Genomic DNA, 14,429 nt, shown 5'->3' on the forward strand with positions numbered 1-14,429 from the left:
CTATTACATATAAGAGGTACGAAGGAAACGCGCTCGAAGGAGGCTCGTTAGAAGGAAAAATCCACAAACATGTACGCTCTCTGGAATCGATCGTTCGGCATTACAACCCGACGATTAATTCAATAACGTTAATTATCAGTGTTTTTCCGTGTAACGGCAAGACGAGGACACAAGTTACGACAACGAACGGCGTTGTTCCCCCTTGTTTTTCTTAACCATCGGTTTTTCTTCCTCTCGCGGCGACACGATTCTCGCCGCAAACATACGCTCGCAGAAACTCGAGAGAGGACAAAGAACCTGTACACGGTTGACTCTCGTTAGAAATCGATAGATCCACTTTTTTATACTTTCAGTTGCGCGGGTGAAAAAAAAAAAGATTCTCCGCGCCAGCGCCACTCTTTTTACCCGCGCGCGTTTTTCTCTTACTTTTTTCAAATTGCGGTACGAATACGAGAAAGTTCTTATATGATATGTGGACGAATTGACCTACAAAATGATGACTTAATTGCTCTTTATTATTTCTTCTAATTGATAGCGTGAAAAGATGTTTGTATTAATCTTTCAATTGACTCATTGCGGCACACTCCGTCGAGCAGCATGAAGAAAACTGCAGATAAGACGATATTTTCTCAGCTTTTGCTTCGATTTTTAGAAAGGCTTATATATTTTTGGCGAAATCATGCTCGCACCGAGTCGCACGAAAGTAGAATAAACGTGTAATTAAAACACAAAAATCAATTGCGCAATACGCATTCTGCCGAAATGAATCCTTTAAAAACGCGCGGCGTTTTTTTTCTCTCAACGTCTCAACCCAGCAGTGAAAGCACGATTCGCCACTTTATTCGAGTTTCGAAAACTTCATAACAACCAAAGACGAATATTTGGCAAAACTTGAATTCTTGAATGCGACGACGATGGCGGGGCACAATGGAGTTTCACTTATCGCAGGCGCCGCGGTTCTGCATTCCGCGACTTTATCAAGTTTCATCGTTAGGTATTCCGCATCAGCATTTATTTCGTGCATTAAACAGCACGTAAAATTATACGAGGTCGAATTTTCGTGCAATAAAACTGGCGCGCGGAGAAAAATGTTTGATGCAACGCGATATCATCACACGACGAGAACCCACCGCGGATCGAAATATTCTCAAGATCGGGCCGACGACGAATCTCATAACTCGTTTTCAATTTTGTGGCTCCGCGCGGGAAGCGTGAGATTTATTCTACGGATGAGTCTATAGATAACGGCGAAAATTCGTCACGAGCGTGAAAATTCAAACCCGAGGGATCTCCGGGATCATTGTTAATCGAATTTTTCGCTCTATCTGTCAAATATGGTAAATCCTGAACGGTATGGAGCATACGGCGGATAAACTTCTCGCGAGACTGTTCCGTTCCAATAAGTCTACCGACCAGCTGAAACCGATATAACGACGGCGGAGATTCGCGTCTCTTGCGGATCGAATTGTTAACGGTATATATGAAAAAAACAAGGCTCTGTGATCAACATGAGATCGTGATGCGGTGTGCTGTACATTTAGCGAGAGAAATTTTAGCGTCGAAGCACTGTTTTTTTTCGATTATATTTGTCGCGGTGCGGAAACTCGGTCATACGTTTCGACGTGGACGCGGATTTCATTCGCTCCGATGCGCTATCCGCTACCTGCTCAATCGCAAATTCATTATACTCGAGAAGCCAGAGATCCGCATTTTGCTGATAAATATTTTTTTATATCTTAGTCCCGAGCAGCCTCTTCTCGTTCCAGAACTATGATTGAATTTTTGCAACGCGTTTTAACTATCGAAATTCCATTCACGCATCGGATGCTGTCGTTTTCAAATCACAAAGACTTTTGTTTAGACATTTAAATTTTCCGTCCGAAAAGACTTTTTACGAGCAGTAAGAATAATTTTGTATTCGAATCACGATCTTCCCCTCTTTTTCTCAGGTTCAACTTCATCTCTTCGAAAGGGTTACGACACGCTTACTATTTCGGTGTATTTGTCCGTATTTAACATTTCTTTTGAAGCTCGTAACGTCGTTCCATGTTCCATTGCCCCGCCGACTGCACGAAACACGCTCTCATCCTCCCTCGCACACATTTGTACACGCAGATCCTGACGTTCGTGGAATTTTTATGTCTCAAAAGTAAAAATAAAATCTGGGAATTTTTTAAAAAGATTCGCATCCCCGGCTACGATGCGCCACGCGTAGGCTCGCGCGTTCGCGCAACACTCATTGAGAGACATTTTATTTGTCGCTCGTGTTAACCGGTGACTATATATAATCACGGCAAAATCATGCACCGTTGCCCGCGTCCGCCTCATTTTTTGTACGCAGTTTCCCTCGGTCCTGCATACATTTGCCAAATGAACGTCACAAAAATGGGATGATCTCGTGCAACGAAAGATTTTTTTGCTCAAACACGCGGGTCCGAGAATGTACTACGTGCGCTGCTCTCGCGAGGCGAGTAAAGAGATCGAATACTAGAAGTAGAGAGGAGAAGCGAACAGGTGGCCGCGTTTCCTCGCCACGGCGCATTACGAGAGCTCACCGAGCAATGCGAGAGAGTACAGCACTGGACCCATTAAGCGATACACACGTACATTCAGATACGCACACATGTATAAGAGTAAGATCGCGAGCGATCCTTAACGCGCGGTCTCTGCGCAGAGTCTCGTCCTCGCGAATCTAACGGTCCGGATAAAAACTAATTTCTGCGCGTCACGATTCAAAAATAATGACGTGCCGTACGCGAACCGAGGCCGAGGACACCGGGACCGTCGCTAACCATTCATAATCTTGGAGACGCGGATGTTCGCGGAATTCAAAATTTGTTCGTTGAAAAAAAAAAAAAGCTAAGTCGAACCAACAATTCATACATCCATTATTCCCATTATTTTTTCGTATTCGAATATTTTAGCACTTTTTTCACGTCTTTCAAAATTTGGATGATAAAATATTACGTTTTTATTGTGGACGATGTAACGCGCATTACGCGATTACGGTAAACGTGGGCGATTCGAATGCTGCGGTAATAGATGTGTCCAGCTTTTTCATATTTATATATAGGTCCAATAAATTGAGAAATACGGCAACCGGTTGGTAAATTCAGACAATAAAAACTTGGTCGCACTCTCCCGTAACGGTATAAAATATAGCATTAAAACGCACACTTTGAAGATCGCATATGAATATAACAGAGAATTGCATCATTGAGGAACGCATATATGTCGTCGATATAAGAACTCGCGAGATCGAAAGGCCGAAACCGCGGCAACGGCCAAAAAAAAGGTAATTCAATTGTCAATCGAAGAGTCGAACCTTGGGCCGTCAGCTCCGTTCGACCGGATCGAAATTTTCTCATTCGCGTGAGTAATAAAAGCAATTCCACGTCTGAAAAAACAACAACAACAACAACAACAAATTCGAGCACTTTCATTTGAAAGATAAGTATATAGATATATGCAAAGAGAATGCTGGTTTAACCGCGTTATTTTCAGAAATGATGATACAGCCTTCGTTCTCCCGGAGCACGAAGACGTATCGCCGCTTCCATGGAAATCGTAAAAAGATCAGCCGGTTCGAAGAGCAGCGAAAAAAGATATTTTCCATCTTCATCTGCTCTTTCTCTTTTGCTGCTATACTTCTTCCTTCTTCTCCGGACTCGCAAGTTCTCTGGGACTCGAGTCACTCACGTTATTCGACCATCCGTGAAACAATGCCACGGTACCATTCTCCAATGTGCAAAACACTAGAATTGAAAGTCGCTCAACCGACCAGAGGTAAAATGTACAATAGAGTCGAGCAGGACTATCTTTGAAATAAAAAAGATCTCTCCATTTTCAGGGAAAAAAACGTTACGGTGCTCATAAAACTAGTAATTTTTCACAATTTGTTTAGAAATCACTGAGAAACATTGCTCCATTTCTATGGCCCTTTCGTTTGTACTATTTTCAACATTTTCGGTATGCGTGCACGATGTAACGAAAATTGTGTAGAGAGTTTTCTGTCGAAATCGCGCTCTCTTTTGCAACGTCGAAAAAAAGGTGTGCTTTAACGCGCGCGATCAATGTTGTCAGAATAATTGAACGAGAAGCTGAGATTTTGAGGGCGTTGAAAATATTTTGGTGTCGAAGAAAGGATGCGAGGGAGGCGGAAAATGTGTCGCGAACGATCCGGGGCTTCGTAGCGGTATTTGTCAATCCGCACGTAGGCGCGCAGTCGCGCGCTATCTCGTGTTCGATTTTTTTATTTTTTTATTCCACGGGTCATGAGCGCGCGCGTTAAAGCGTGGGCCCATTAAATTTGAAGATCGAGTATAAAGCATATTCGAGATGATTCGTAAAGGCGTTTTCACATATAGTTCGCGGACAAAAGAGAAAGAGAGAACCGAAGAACGAAGCAAGTGCGAGGACAAAGATCGCGTGTGGGTTTTCCTCGAAGCGGAATCGAGAGACGCGAACGTCTGGAATCGTAGGATCGGTAACGGTTATTCCTCTCCCGCGAGCTCTCGCGCTCCGATCCGGGGGAAAAGACGAAAAGAAATTTTCGCAATCGCGCGCGAGAGCTCCGCTGCTCCCGTCTCGATTCTAGATCACGTATAGTTTGAGACAAAAATGCAAATATTAAATGTATAAAAAAAAAATATATAGTTTATGCAACTTTTGAGCGCAGGCATTAATAATTCATGCGCGTGCGTTTCGCAGGATGCCAGCGGCTATTTTCCTTTTTCTCTATTCTACCGATCGCGTAACGCCTCGAAAAAGCAGGGAATTATCAAACTTGTGCGAGTATAGCCAACGATGCGTTGAGCTATACTCACATTTTTTTCTAATTAAAGAAATTCAATCGGCCGATCCGTGAAGAGCTCAAGTGTTCAGCGTACTCGACATATGCGTGTATATGCGCGGGGGAATAAATAAATTTAGTGACACTCGCTATGAATGCTTACCGGTGATCAAGTCCGCTCTCTAATCCATCCAAATTGTTAAATCCACTCCGCGTACACAATATTCAATGATGCTCACAAAACAGTTCGAAATGTAATTAAGCAGAGGTTCGGACAAAAAATTTGAGTATTAGGCCAGAGCCCGAGCTCGTTCAACGAGCGCGGGACGCAAGAGTAAATAAAAAAAGAAGAAAAGACACTAAATTTGGCACAGTTTTAAACGACGAGGTCGATTAATCGGATCAGCTCCGATCACGTTCTCGCGCGCACACTCCGCGAATGATATTTATTTCACACGTGTAACAACACTCTCCAGTTCGATGAGGCGCGCACCTTTAATTATTTTCTCCAAACTTTTTCATTGTTGAGCGATCGACTTTCAACACATGCTCACATTTTTCATTTTTATTCTTTTCCATTGAGACGAATTCTAGATTTCAGAGTGAGAGAGACAGAGAGAGAGAGAGAGAGAGGAGCGGAGGGGAGGGGGTATAAAAAGTGTGAAATCGCGATAAGAATAGTGCACTGATTGCGGCGCGGGGATACTACAGGGTCGAAGGACCCGCGAGAACCATCCGGGTCGAGCGCCAGCGACGAAGTGAGAGGCTCGCGGCTCTCTCATGAGTGAACCAGTGACGTCACTCGCCAACACGCCGTGGTGCTCCACGCTCTCCTCCCGTTTCTTTTTTTCTTTCTCTTCTCCTCTCTTTTATTTCACGTTGTCGAGAACTCACGGGCGAGAAAGGTCTCGTCTCCCGACTTGGGCCGCACGGTACAGTCCACCTCTCGCGGTACTCCTCGCCCCCCCCCCCCCCCCCCCCCTACCACTCCTCAACTTATCAGCCCCTCCTTTTATTATTATCCTCTATCTTTCGCGCTCTGTCCTCGTGATCCTTTCGTTGCACTCTTTTTATTCTACACCCACTATACGAATACACTCGCATCGAGATACATATTCTATACAAGAGCCACCAAATATAATCGTGTTTCAACACTTTTTTTATTATTTGGTTTCACTGCAATTGTGGAATCGACAGTTCCAGTAAGAACACGCTTGTCCCCTCTCGTTTTTTCGCTTGGATCATCCAATATTTACATTGTCATACGGACAATGCCGCGCTGCATTCGTGCAAAAAATATTCAACTCGTGCTTTCTCCACACTTTATTTCTAGTCAGACACGCAATTTTGCGTCCAAATTCGAACGTTCAATGTTGTTTACAAGTTTGCTCTGACATTCGAGACTGTTATTGTTGTTGTAAGAAAATAATAAATATTTCGAGCGAAGAAGAAAATGCTATTATACACGGAGAGACTTTTATACGAATATTTCGGATGAATTTGATAGAAAAATTTGCTATGTTTTGTAGCAGCGCTGTTCTATATCGCTATTTCATTACATTTCACCACAGTGCACAGTAATTTTGATGCCGAAAGCAGTTCTCTCAAATTTTACTATATATTCTTACATCAAATGATGCATCGATATCTGAATGTCGCTCGTGTCTTTGGTAAAATGTTAAAAATTGGTGAATCGGACTGGACAAATTGCTTGAAATTTTACCATGTACCACTGGTTAATTTTCATGTTTATATACTCGCAATGCCTCATATAATTGGTGGGCGCATGAATTTTGTTATGTTATTGAGCGAAATATTTATTATGAACTGTGGTAACGGTTCCCCAAACTTTTGCATTATTTGACACTTTTCTCTGTAGCAATTATTATTATAATATCGATGCGGTTGGTCCGACGTTACTATAAAAACATAGTAATTTTTGCTATAAAAGTCTCTCCGGCGTGTAAGCCTGCGGTATATGCGGAGTCGAGAAGCCGAAGGAGCTTTATCGCTCGGGTCCTTCCCTCGTGATATACGCTAATTGCCGGCGTAAAGAGGCGGAAGAAGAAAAGTGGAACCGCAAAGTCGAACGATCAGCGCGATGCCTCTCGCCTTCTCTTTCTTCCTTCTCTTCTTCGAGGAGAGGTTGAGAGAAAAAATCGGGGTCACGGAGGCTTCCTGAATTGAAAAAATAATGGTCGCAACGCTGGAATAATAAAAAGTAACGAAAATGGGAGCTGGACGATAAGCGAGTGGGAGGAATATCGCGTTAATTTTATAAATCATTCGTGCTTCAATGGATTTTCTTCATTGGTAGGTCAAATCGAGCAGCGTCGTTCCATCGATATCGCCTTTTCTTCTACTCTTTGTGCGCTCCTCGTATATAAAACGCGCTCGCCTCCTTCCTCGCGCCTCTCACGTGTGTATTGTGATCTAAAAGTGAACATGTGTGTACTTTTAAAAGGCACGAAGCGCCGAGGAGCACTTTCACGCAGAGGCGGTCTCACGCAGAGCCATTAAATATCATGGCCAAATGTTTATTTCTATTCTCTCATCTCGACTTCGACATAATATATTTCATCGAGATATCGCAAATTTCGATTGAATTTTCCAACCTCTAACGATACAGTCGCCCATTCGAAATACACAAAATGAAAAATTCAAAAAAATTCAAAGAGCAGCCAAGTTTTCCTGAATGATTATAAACTTGCAAGAGTTTGTGCAGCTGTCAAATACAATCCATACGCTCGTTGCTACAAGGGTTTCTCGAACGCTTCGTATGAAAAATTGTCGCATTCCAGAGCGCACGGAGCGGAATGATGCGCTCATAGGCTTCTTACCGTTCTTCTCTCTCTCTCTCTCTCTCTCTAGATTCTTTCGTCAGAAGTTTACACAGAGATAAGAAAAAAAAGCCAGAACAGAGACGAGCAGGGAGAGTGAAGGAGAGAAAAATGTGTGTATTTCCATAGGAGGTAAACAGACGCGTCGAGCGTGTGTGCTCTGTAAAAACATACGAGTCAACGAACACGAGTATGCAGAGGAAGGCAGAAGCTTAACAATGAAAGCACGAGTAAGAATGCACATGGGCATTATAGTATATTGAAAGCTAATGAAAATTGCTTCGGCTCGAGCGCTGATCATTGCCCGTGCAGAATTTTTATTTCATGTTATTTCGTTCGAAAGGTTGATCGGCCTGAGAATAAAAAGTGAGCGACTTTAAAAGTTCAAGGACCGAAAAGTCTGCTTCCGTAAGCCGTGACTCAATTTCTAACTGAAAAATCGATTAAACTGAAGTTTGTAAAATGAGTTGAAAATTCATCGGATATGCCCGAGCGATTCGTTCTTCGTTTTCAATTTAAAAAAATTTTCTTTTCTTTTATATATTTGAGACGAAAGTGCCCGTACACGAGGGAACGAGGGTAATTCGAGTGCATCCTGCGTTCTTGTGCGAGGAGAAAAACAAGGTATACGCAGATATGATAGAGAACACGAAGCGTTATACGCGCGGCTGTTGCCGTTGGAGGAAAGCAATATTACGACGACGATGGAAAGATACATGTACGTGACACTCGAGGAGCGTGGTGGCTGCTATATTACTTTTTTTTATTCAACGGTCTCTCTTTGTTCCACACCAAAGCAAAGTCTCCGATATAATTCAACATACTCGTATAGTTAAAAAACAAAAAACTAAGCAAAAGCGAAAAGAAAAAACGAGTCCGGTGTAATGAATTCGAAACGGAATTGCGTAATTTTGGTGCGTAGCGAAAAACAAGTGTACAAGCGCAAAAGTCGTTGAGCAACATTTCGAGCGTTACGTGATTTCGTATCTTCGTTCTTTTTTTAAAAAGTATAGCTTTTATCACCGCGATTGAATTTTCGCGGCGATCGAAGCATATTTTTTGGCGTCGAAATTTCGACCAATCATATTTCTCTTATCGCCTCGTTCTTCACGCGCCAACTTTCATTCGATTAATAAACATTATGATAAAATAACGACGCGGTAAAAATGTAGCGAGGCTGCCTGTCAAACATAACCGCGGAAAAGAAAAGAAGACTCGTTATATAGAACGGAGCGCGTCGGCGTTATCGCGAGAGTTGGATCGCGAAGAAAGTTTAACAAAGGGCAGACTCATTGAATTATGGTAAATCTGAGAACTTGGAATATCTTTGCCCCGCACAGCTCATGCCTTGGATATAATTGAATATGAAAATAGCGTGTACGCGCACGATTTATAAGAATTTCCTGTTCAAAAGATGAGGAAGTACGAAGGAACTTGCGGGCTCGAAGAACATCACATTTTATACACGCGTGTGCCGAGTCCACCGAATGGTAGAAGCACGCCCAGCGAGAGACGTAGAGGCAAATGTCCTCGTCATAAGCGGTGAAGAAGCTCAGCAACGAGGATCATTTAATTATTCTCAAATGAGCGCTGAGATTCCGGGCGAATTAAAAAATATTTTTCATCGAATCCTCCATCTCGTGAGAACGATGACCCAGGCTTTTTGGCAGGATACATAACCGCTGCCAAAACCTTGAATGCAGAAGAATATAGAGCGAGAATGCCCTCGACGATTTTCCATTCAAAAGAATGTTGCGGTATACATCGTCACGGATATTCGCTTGTATATATATTTTCGTTGCACGCGGTGTATTGTGCTACTTGCGCGAATGTTGAGCGAATAACGAGAGAAGCCCCTGATCTTGAGTACAGGAATCCGCGGACTCGTGGGAGTTGTTCGCATGGTTAGTATCTCGCTAACGAATGCCCTGCACGAAGAAAATAAGAGCCAAGCCGAGACGGCGTGCTAGCGGAAAAGAGACGCGAGGAGCAACAAAAAATAGGAAGAAGGAAGAAAAGCACGGCGAGGCGACATAATTGATGATTTCTCCGAGCAATTAACGCTCGCGCTGATCCTCGATCGCTTCTACTTCCTTTTGTTTCGAAACACCCTTTTCGTAGCTCCTCTTTTTTATTTTTGCAACTTTGCATAACGGCGGATTGTAAAAAATATGTGCTCTACAAATATATATTTATAACTACTATTGCCAGTTCGACTTGTTTTCCTTTCCTCTGCTTTTACGTGAAAGTTCCCATTTTACATTTACTCCGCCGCCGCAGTGCAAGCAAACCTCTGCGATTCATTTACATATTTTTTTTTCGTTCATATTTTCATTGTTTTGTCTGTAAAATCTTTGCGAGCTGCTTATACCGCCTGTCCTGACACATAACTTTCGTACGAAAGTGCGGTAGCACACTGTACGAATGTGGAGAAAACGAAAAAACTCTCGTTCGTTCGACTTCTGTCCAACCGCATTTGCTGTATTTCGTGTATATATTCAATTCAAAGTTCCTTGCATTTCGTTTTACGCGAGTTTCGTTGGGAAGTAAATTTATTACGCAATCCGTATATCAATTGCGTGACGACCGACAGTTTATTGATTATTTATCATAGCGTTATTATTTATAATTATACGTTAATAATGCGAGTACGATACGAATAATAATTTTATCTTTGAATAAATCAAAAAAAAATTGCAACATAAAAAATGTTAATCGCTCGCATCAATTATAATTTCGATGGAAACATTTCATTGTGATAATAAATAATTTTAGTAGAAAAAAAACGAACGTGTAGTAAATGGCAATAATGTATTTAATAATACGTACTTTTTTTGTCGGTTTTGAAGACAGTAACGTAACATATTCGTCCAGATCCTCGAACTCGCAGTTATTGCAACGTTTTCTCCTATACGCGAAGCAAGTTGGAGAAGGGGATGTGTCTATACATTTGTGTCCTTTTCTATGCAGAGGACTTATGTAAAGTTAATGAGAGGTTTGATCGGTAGGGGCAAGACTCGACGACCTGAGCCTGAGACTCGCGAGTAGTACTGCAACATGTTCGAGAATATTAGCTCGTGTGGTATTGCACTCTGTTCGTATGTATGATATAAGAGGCTCGGTCGTTACAGCTTCTTGTACCTAGCCTCAAGCTTCTCTTTCCGCGATCCTTCTCGACAAAACTCGTTAATCCGCATTATGAAACATCTAATGGTGGCCATATAGTTTATAATTTAGCAGGTAGCGAGACCAATACCACTTTTACGGACATGTCACAAAATTTTGGAACACTGGAATGCTCTGTATCAGGTTAAAAAACGGTCAAAATCGTCAAAATTATACTTGACTCGTCATGCCATCTCAATATTGTGGACTCTTTTAGTACTAATGTGACGAATCGGGGGGAAGCAAAAAAAATATCATCTGTGACGAATGAATCGGTTCGTTTGATTGGCCGGAAACTTTCAAACAACCCGAATCCTTTTCTAACCAATCAATCGCCCTCGGCCAACCGTTTATTCTCGTTCAAATAAGAATATATTATTTCAACGACAACGACATCCCCGGATAACAGATGAAACTTTTTCAACGATGAACCGTTTGTCGGATATGTCGGTCTCGATTATAGATACCGACTTTATACGGACGGTCGATTAAATAGGAATCCCATTATCAGATGTATCGATCGAGAAAGATGTAAAAAAATGTGGAGGAAAAAAAAGCGAAGCGGCTGTTGATAAACAGTGATGATATAAAACATGCAATTGCGCTGATGCGTCGGTGGCGCGGCTCGCACATGTATAGAAACTTAGAAACGCGAGCGACAGACTTCACCTCGTTCTTGGCAAGATTTTTTTTCCGAACCAGCTCCTGAGCTGAGAGCTTCATAAAATGGTAATTAAACACGATTAGTAAATGAAGACATTCAACGTATCGACGATATCCGTAATCCTCAAATTTTTCCCTTTCAAACGTGCTATTTTTCAAGACAAACGTTCTCGTACGATCATAATGCCGGCTCTTTGCGTCTTTTGACGAGGTTAGAATCAGGTTTTACCTATGATTCTCCTCATGCTCTCTCTCCCATAACCGACGAATACTTGTGATTATCGTTTGAAATCCAAATGTTTCATCATAGTTCATCTGTTGTCGATAGATTTCTAATCAGAAATTTGTGTTATGGCTCAATGATATTGTCAATTTCATATTGATAATCCTAGAAAGAACAAATTAAGGAAACCAAGGCCGTCTCTTTCTTAACAGTTTCAGATTTTTGCGGCCCAAAGTGCCGCCTCAGCAAGAGTGGCACGATCAGCTCGATTACCTGGAATATACATCGATGCCCTAAGGAAAAGACCACAGAGCCTATGTTCCGTAAATCTGACAGAAGCTGCGTTGCATTCGGTTAGTCGCTACTACAGTTCTAGTTTGTTACTATTTCGTTAGCAGATTTTTTATATCCTCGACACAAGGATTGGGCTCAAAATTATTTAAGGTTCCATTAACATAAATGGACCGTGTTTGCAGAAAATGAGTCCATTTGTGGCTTACTTAACCGCTGTGAACTTTAGACCTAACTAGAAGAAGTTCCCGGTATATTTTCTCGTGTTATTATTTCATTTAAAATATTTCAGATTCGAAGTTACTCTAACCCAGCGAGAAGACCTAATTTCTTTTCTCAATTTTTGGACAATATAAAACAAGAAATGCGTAAGAACAAGGAAATGAAGGAATCGCTGAAAAAATTTCGGGAAGAAGCGGCAAAACTGGAGCAGTCGGACGCGCTGAAATCAGCCAGACAGAAATTTCAAACGGTAGAATCGGAAGCAAGCAAAAGTTCAGAAGTTTTGAGAGAGAAACTCGATACCATTAAGGAAAAAGTAAGTAGAGAGCTGTAGTAACTGATATTGAAAACGTTTAATTCCATCGAGATTCAGATAAAAAAGAATTTCGTGGATGCAGGTACAAGAGGCCCTGGATGAGGCCAGCAAAACGGAGTTTGGTAAAAAAGCGGGTCAAATCGGAGAAGAGTTGTCAAAATCCGCGAAAGGGGCGGCCGAAACGATATCAGAAAAGAGCCAAGCTCTTGGTAAGACAGGAGCGTTTCAGACGATATCGCAGACGGCCGAAGCAGTGCGTCAAGAACTGGATCAACATGGTATACAGGGTAGAGTTTACGTGCCATTAAAAACACTGCGGAAGAGAAAAGAAACTCTGAATATGGTCGACGAAAAAGAATACCAAGTCAATACAGAAGCGATGGGAGTCGAGTTGCACAAAGATTCTAGGTTTTATCAGTCTTGGCAGAATTTTAAAGTAACGATTCAACATTAATATATCTCCTCATGAATCTCCCATGGTAATGATTTCTTGAATCCGTTATTCTCGTTACTTCTAGGATAACAATCCTTACGTCAACAAAGTTCTGGATTGGAAAATAAAGTACGAAGAATCGGACAATCCGGTGATCCGAGCCTCGAGGCTGTTCACGGATAAGGTCACCGACGTGATGGGAGGTCTTTTCCAAAAAACCGAACTTTCCGAGACCCTAACGGAAATTTGCAAGCTTGACCCGAGCTTCGATAAAATTAAATTCTTAAGAGATTGCGAGACTGACATCATACCGAATATTCTCGAGGCGATGGTCCGTGGTGATCTCGAAACACTCAAGGACTGGTGCCACGAGGCTCCTTACAATTTGGTCGCTCAACCCCTTCAGCAAGCCAAAAAACTGAATTACCGGCTGGATAGCAAAATCTTAGGTAATATCTCGCACTCTTTTCACTACTCGCAACCATTTTCACTCTTGTGGCTTTTCCAGATATTGATAACGTCGATCTCGTCATGGGAAAAGTGATGGAACAAGGACCGGTTCTTATAATAAGCTTCCAGTCTCAACAAATAATGTGTGTCAGAGATGCAAGTAACAAAGTGGTCGAGGGTGATCCGGAGAAAGTAATGAGGGTTAATTACATATGGGTTTTGTGTCGGGATCCAACTGAAATGGATCCAAAAGCAGCTTGGCGACTTCTTGATCTGAGTGCCAACAGTTCCGAGCAGTTCGTGTAACCATGTCGCAACATTAGATCTTTTCGTATTTGTAATTTTGTGAAAAATCATGCCGACGGCCCCCTGCGGCAACCCCCTTGTAAATTCATCCAGTTCGTCCCGATGATCGAGATATACTGAAATAATAATTTATCGCGACCAGCATTTATGTACAAAGCTAAAAGCTACTAGCCGCTATTGCTCGTCGCCTCTTTTTCTCGCCTCTGACCACTGCGGTCTCTTCTCCTCTTTATTTTTCCATCTTACTGCAAAATGATGCGAAACAATCCCCAATTCGATTCCGAGTTCCGTGAACGGTCGATTGGGACAGACACATAAAAGAAACAGAAAAACACTTGTACATGTTGTTATAAATCGTTTCGAGTATATCGGCTTTTGCATATATATATAGTGGTATACTAAATGATTGCGGAATTTGGGAAAAGAATATTGACTCGTCGATATTTCACGGCGTTTAGCATAATAGTTCATTTTTTAATTGTGCAACGGAAAATGAGATGAAAGAGTATAAGCAGACGATTGATGGGTTTTTAGTGGCAAACCTTGTTGAATATCGTTGCGAAAAATTCGCAAATTGTACATATATATAATGATGTATTCTTTAAAAAAAAAAAATGAAACAAAAAATATCCGTCAAAGCGATTCGATATAACGATTAAACTATTTCAAGACACTCGTCCAACCAGTTTTTATTTTTTGATTATAAACTGATGTTACCAGCAGGCAGC

The 14,429-nt window shown here is 41.8% G+C and overlaps 2 protein-coding genes across 3 annotated transcripts in view; one reads left to right on the forward strand and one right to left on the reverse strand.

Moving 5' to 3' along the window:
- RhoGEF64C (Rho guanine nucleotide exchange factor at 64C) overlaps positions 1 to 10,784 on the reverse strand; it is a 49,855-nt gene extending 39,071 nt beyond the window's left edge. The window contains exon 1 of one of the 2 annotated variants that reach the window (XM_043428303.1): positions 10,462 to 10,784. The gene's annotated coding sequence lies outside the window, so the exon portion shown is untranslated. Of the gene's footprint in view, positions 1 to 4,955; positions 5,535 to 10,461 lie in introns of those variants that run through there. The other variant, XM_043428302.1, reaches the window with a different exon arrangement.
- Positions 10,785 to 11,389: 605 nt separating this feature from the next.
- LOC122415815 (mitochondrial import inner membrane translocase subunit TIM44) lies at positions 11,390 to 14,374 on the forward strand. Its single transcript, XM_043428315.1, has 6 exons — positions 11,390 to 11,526; positions 11,896 to 12,036; positions 12,267 to 12,512; positions 12,595 to 12,948; positions 13,031 to 13,394; positions 13,454 to 14,374. Exons 1-6 carry the CDS (start codon positions 11,524 to 11,526, stop codon positions 13,699 to 13,701), a joined length of 1,356 nt encoding a protein of 451 aa, XP_043284250.1. The 5' UTR covers positions 11,390 to 11,523; the 3' UTR covers positions 13,702 to 14,374.
- Positions 14,375 to 14,429: the final 55 nt, after the last annotated feature.

The sequence above is a fragment of the Venturia canescens genome, chromosome 9 (assembly GCF_019457755.1).
Source record: "Venturia canescens isolate UGA chromosome 9, ASM1945775v1, whole genome shotgun sequence".
Classification (NCBI taxonomy): Eukaryota; Metazoa; Arthropoda; class Insecta; order Hymenoptera; family Ichneumonidae; genus Venturia; species Venturia canescens.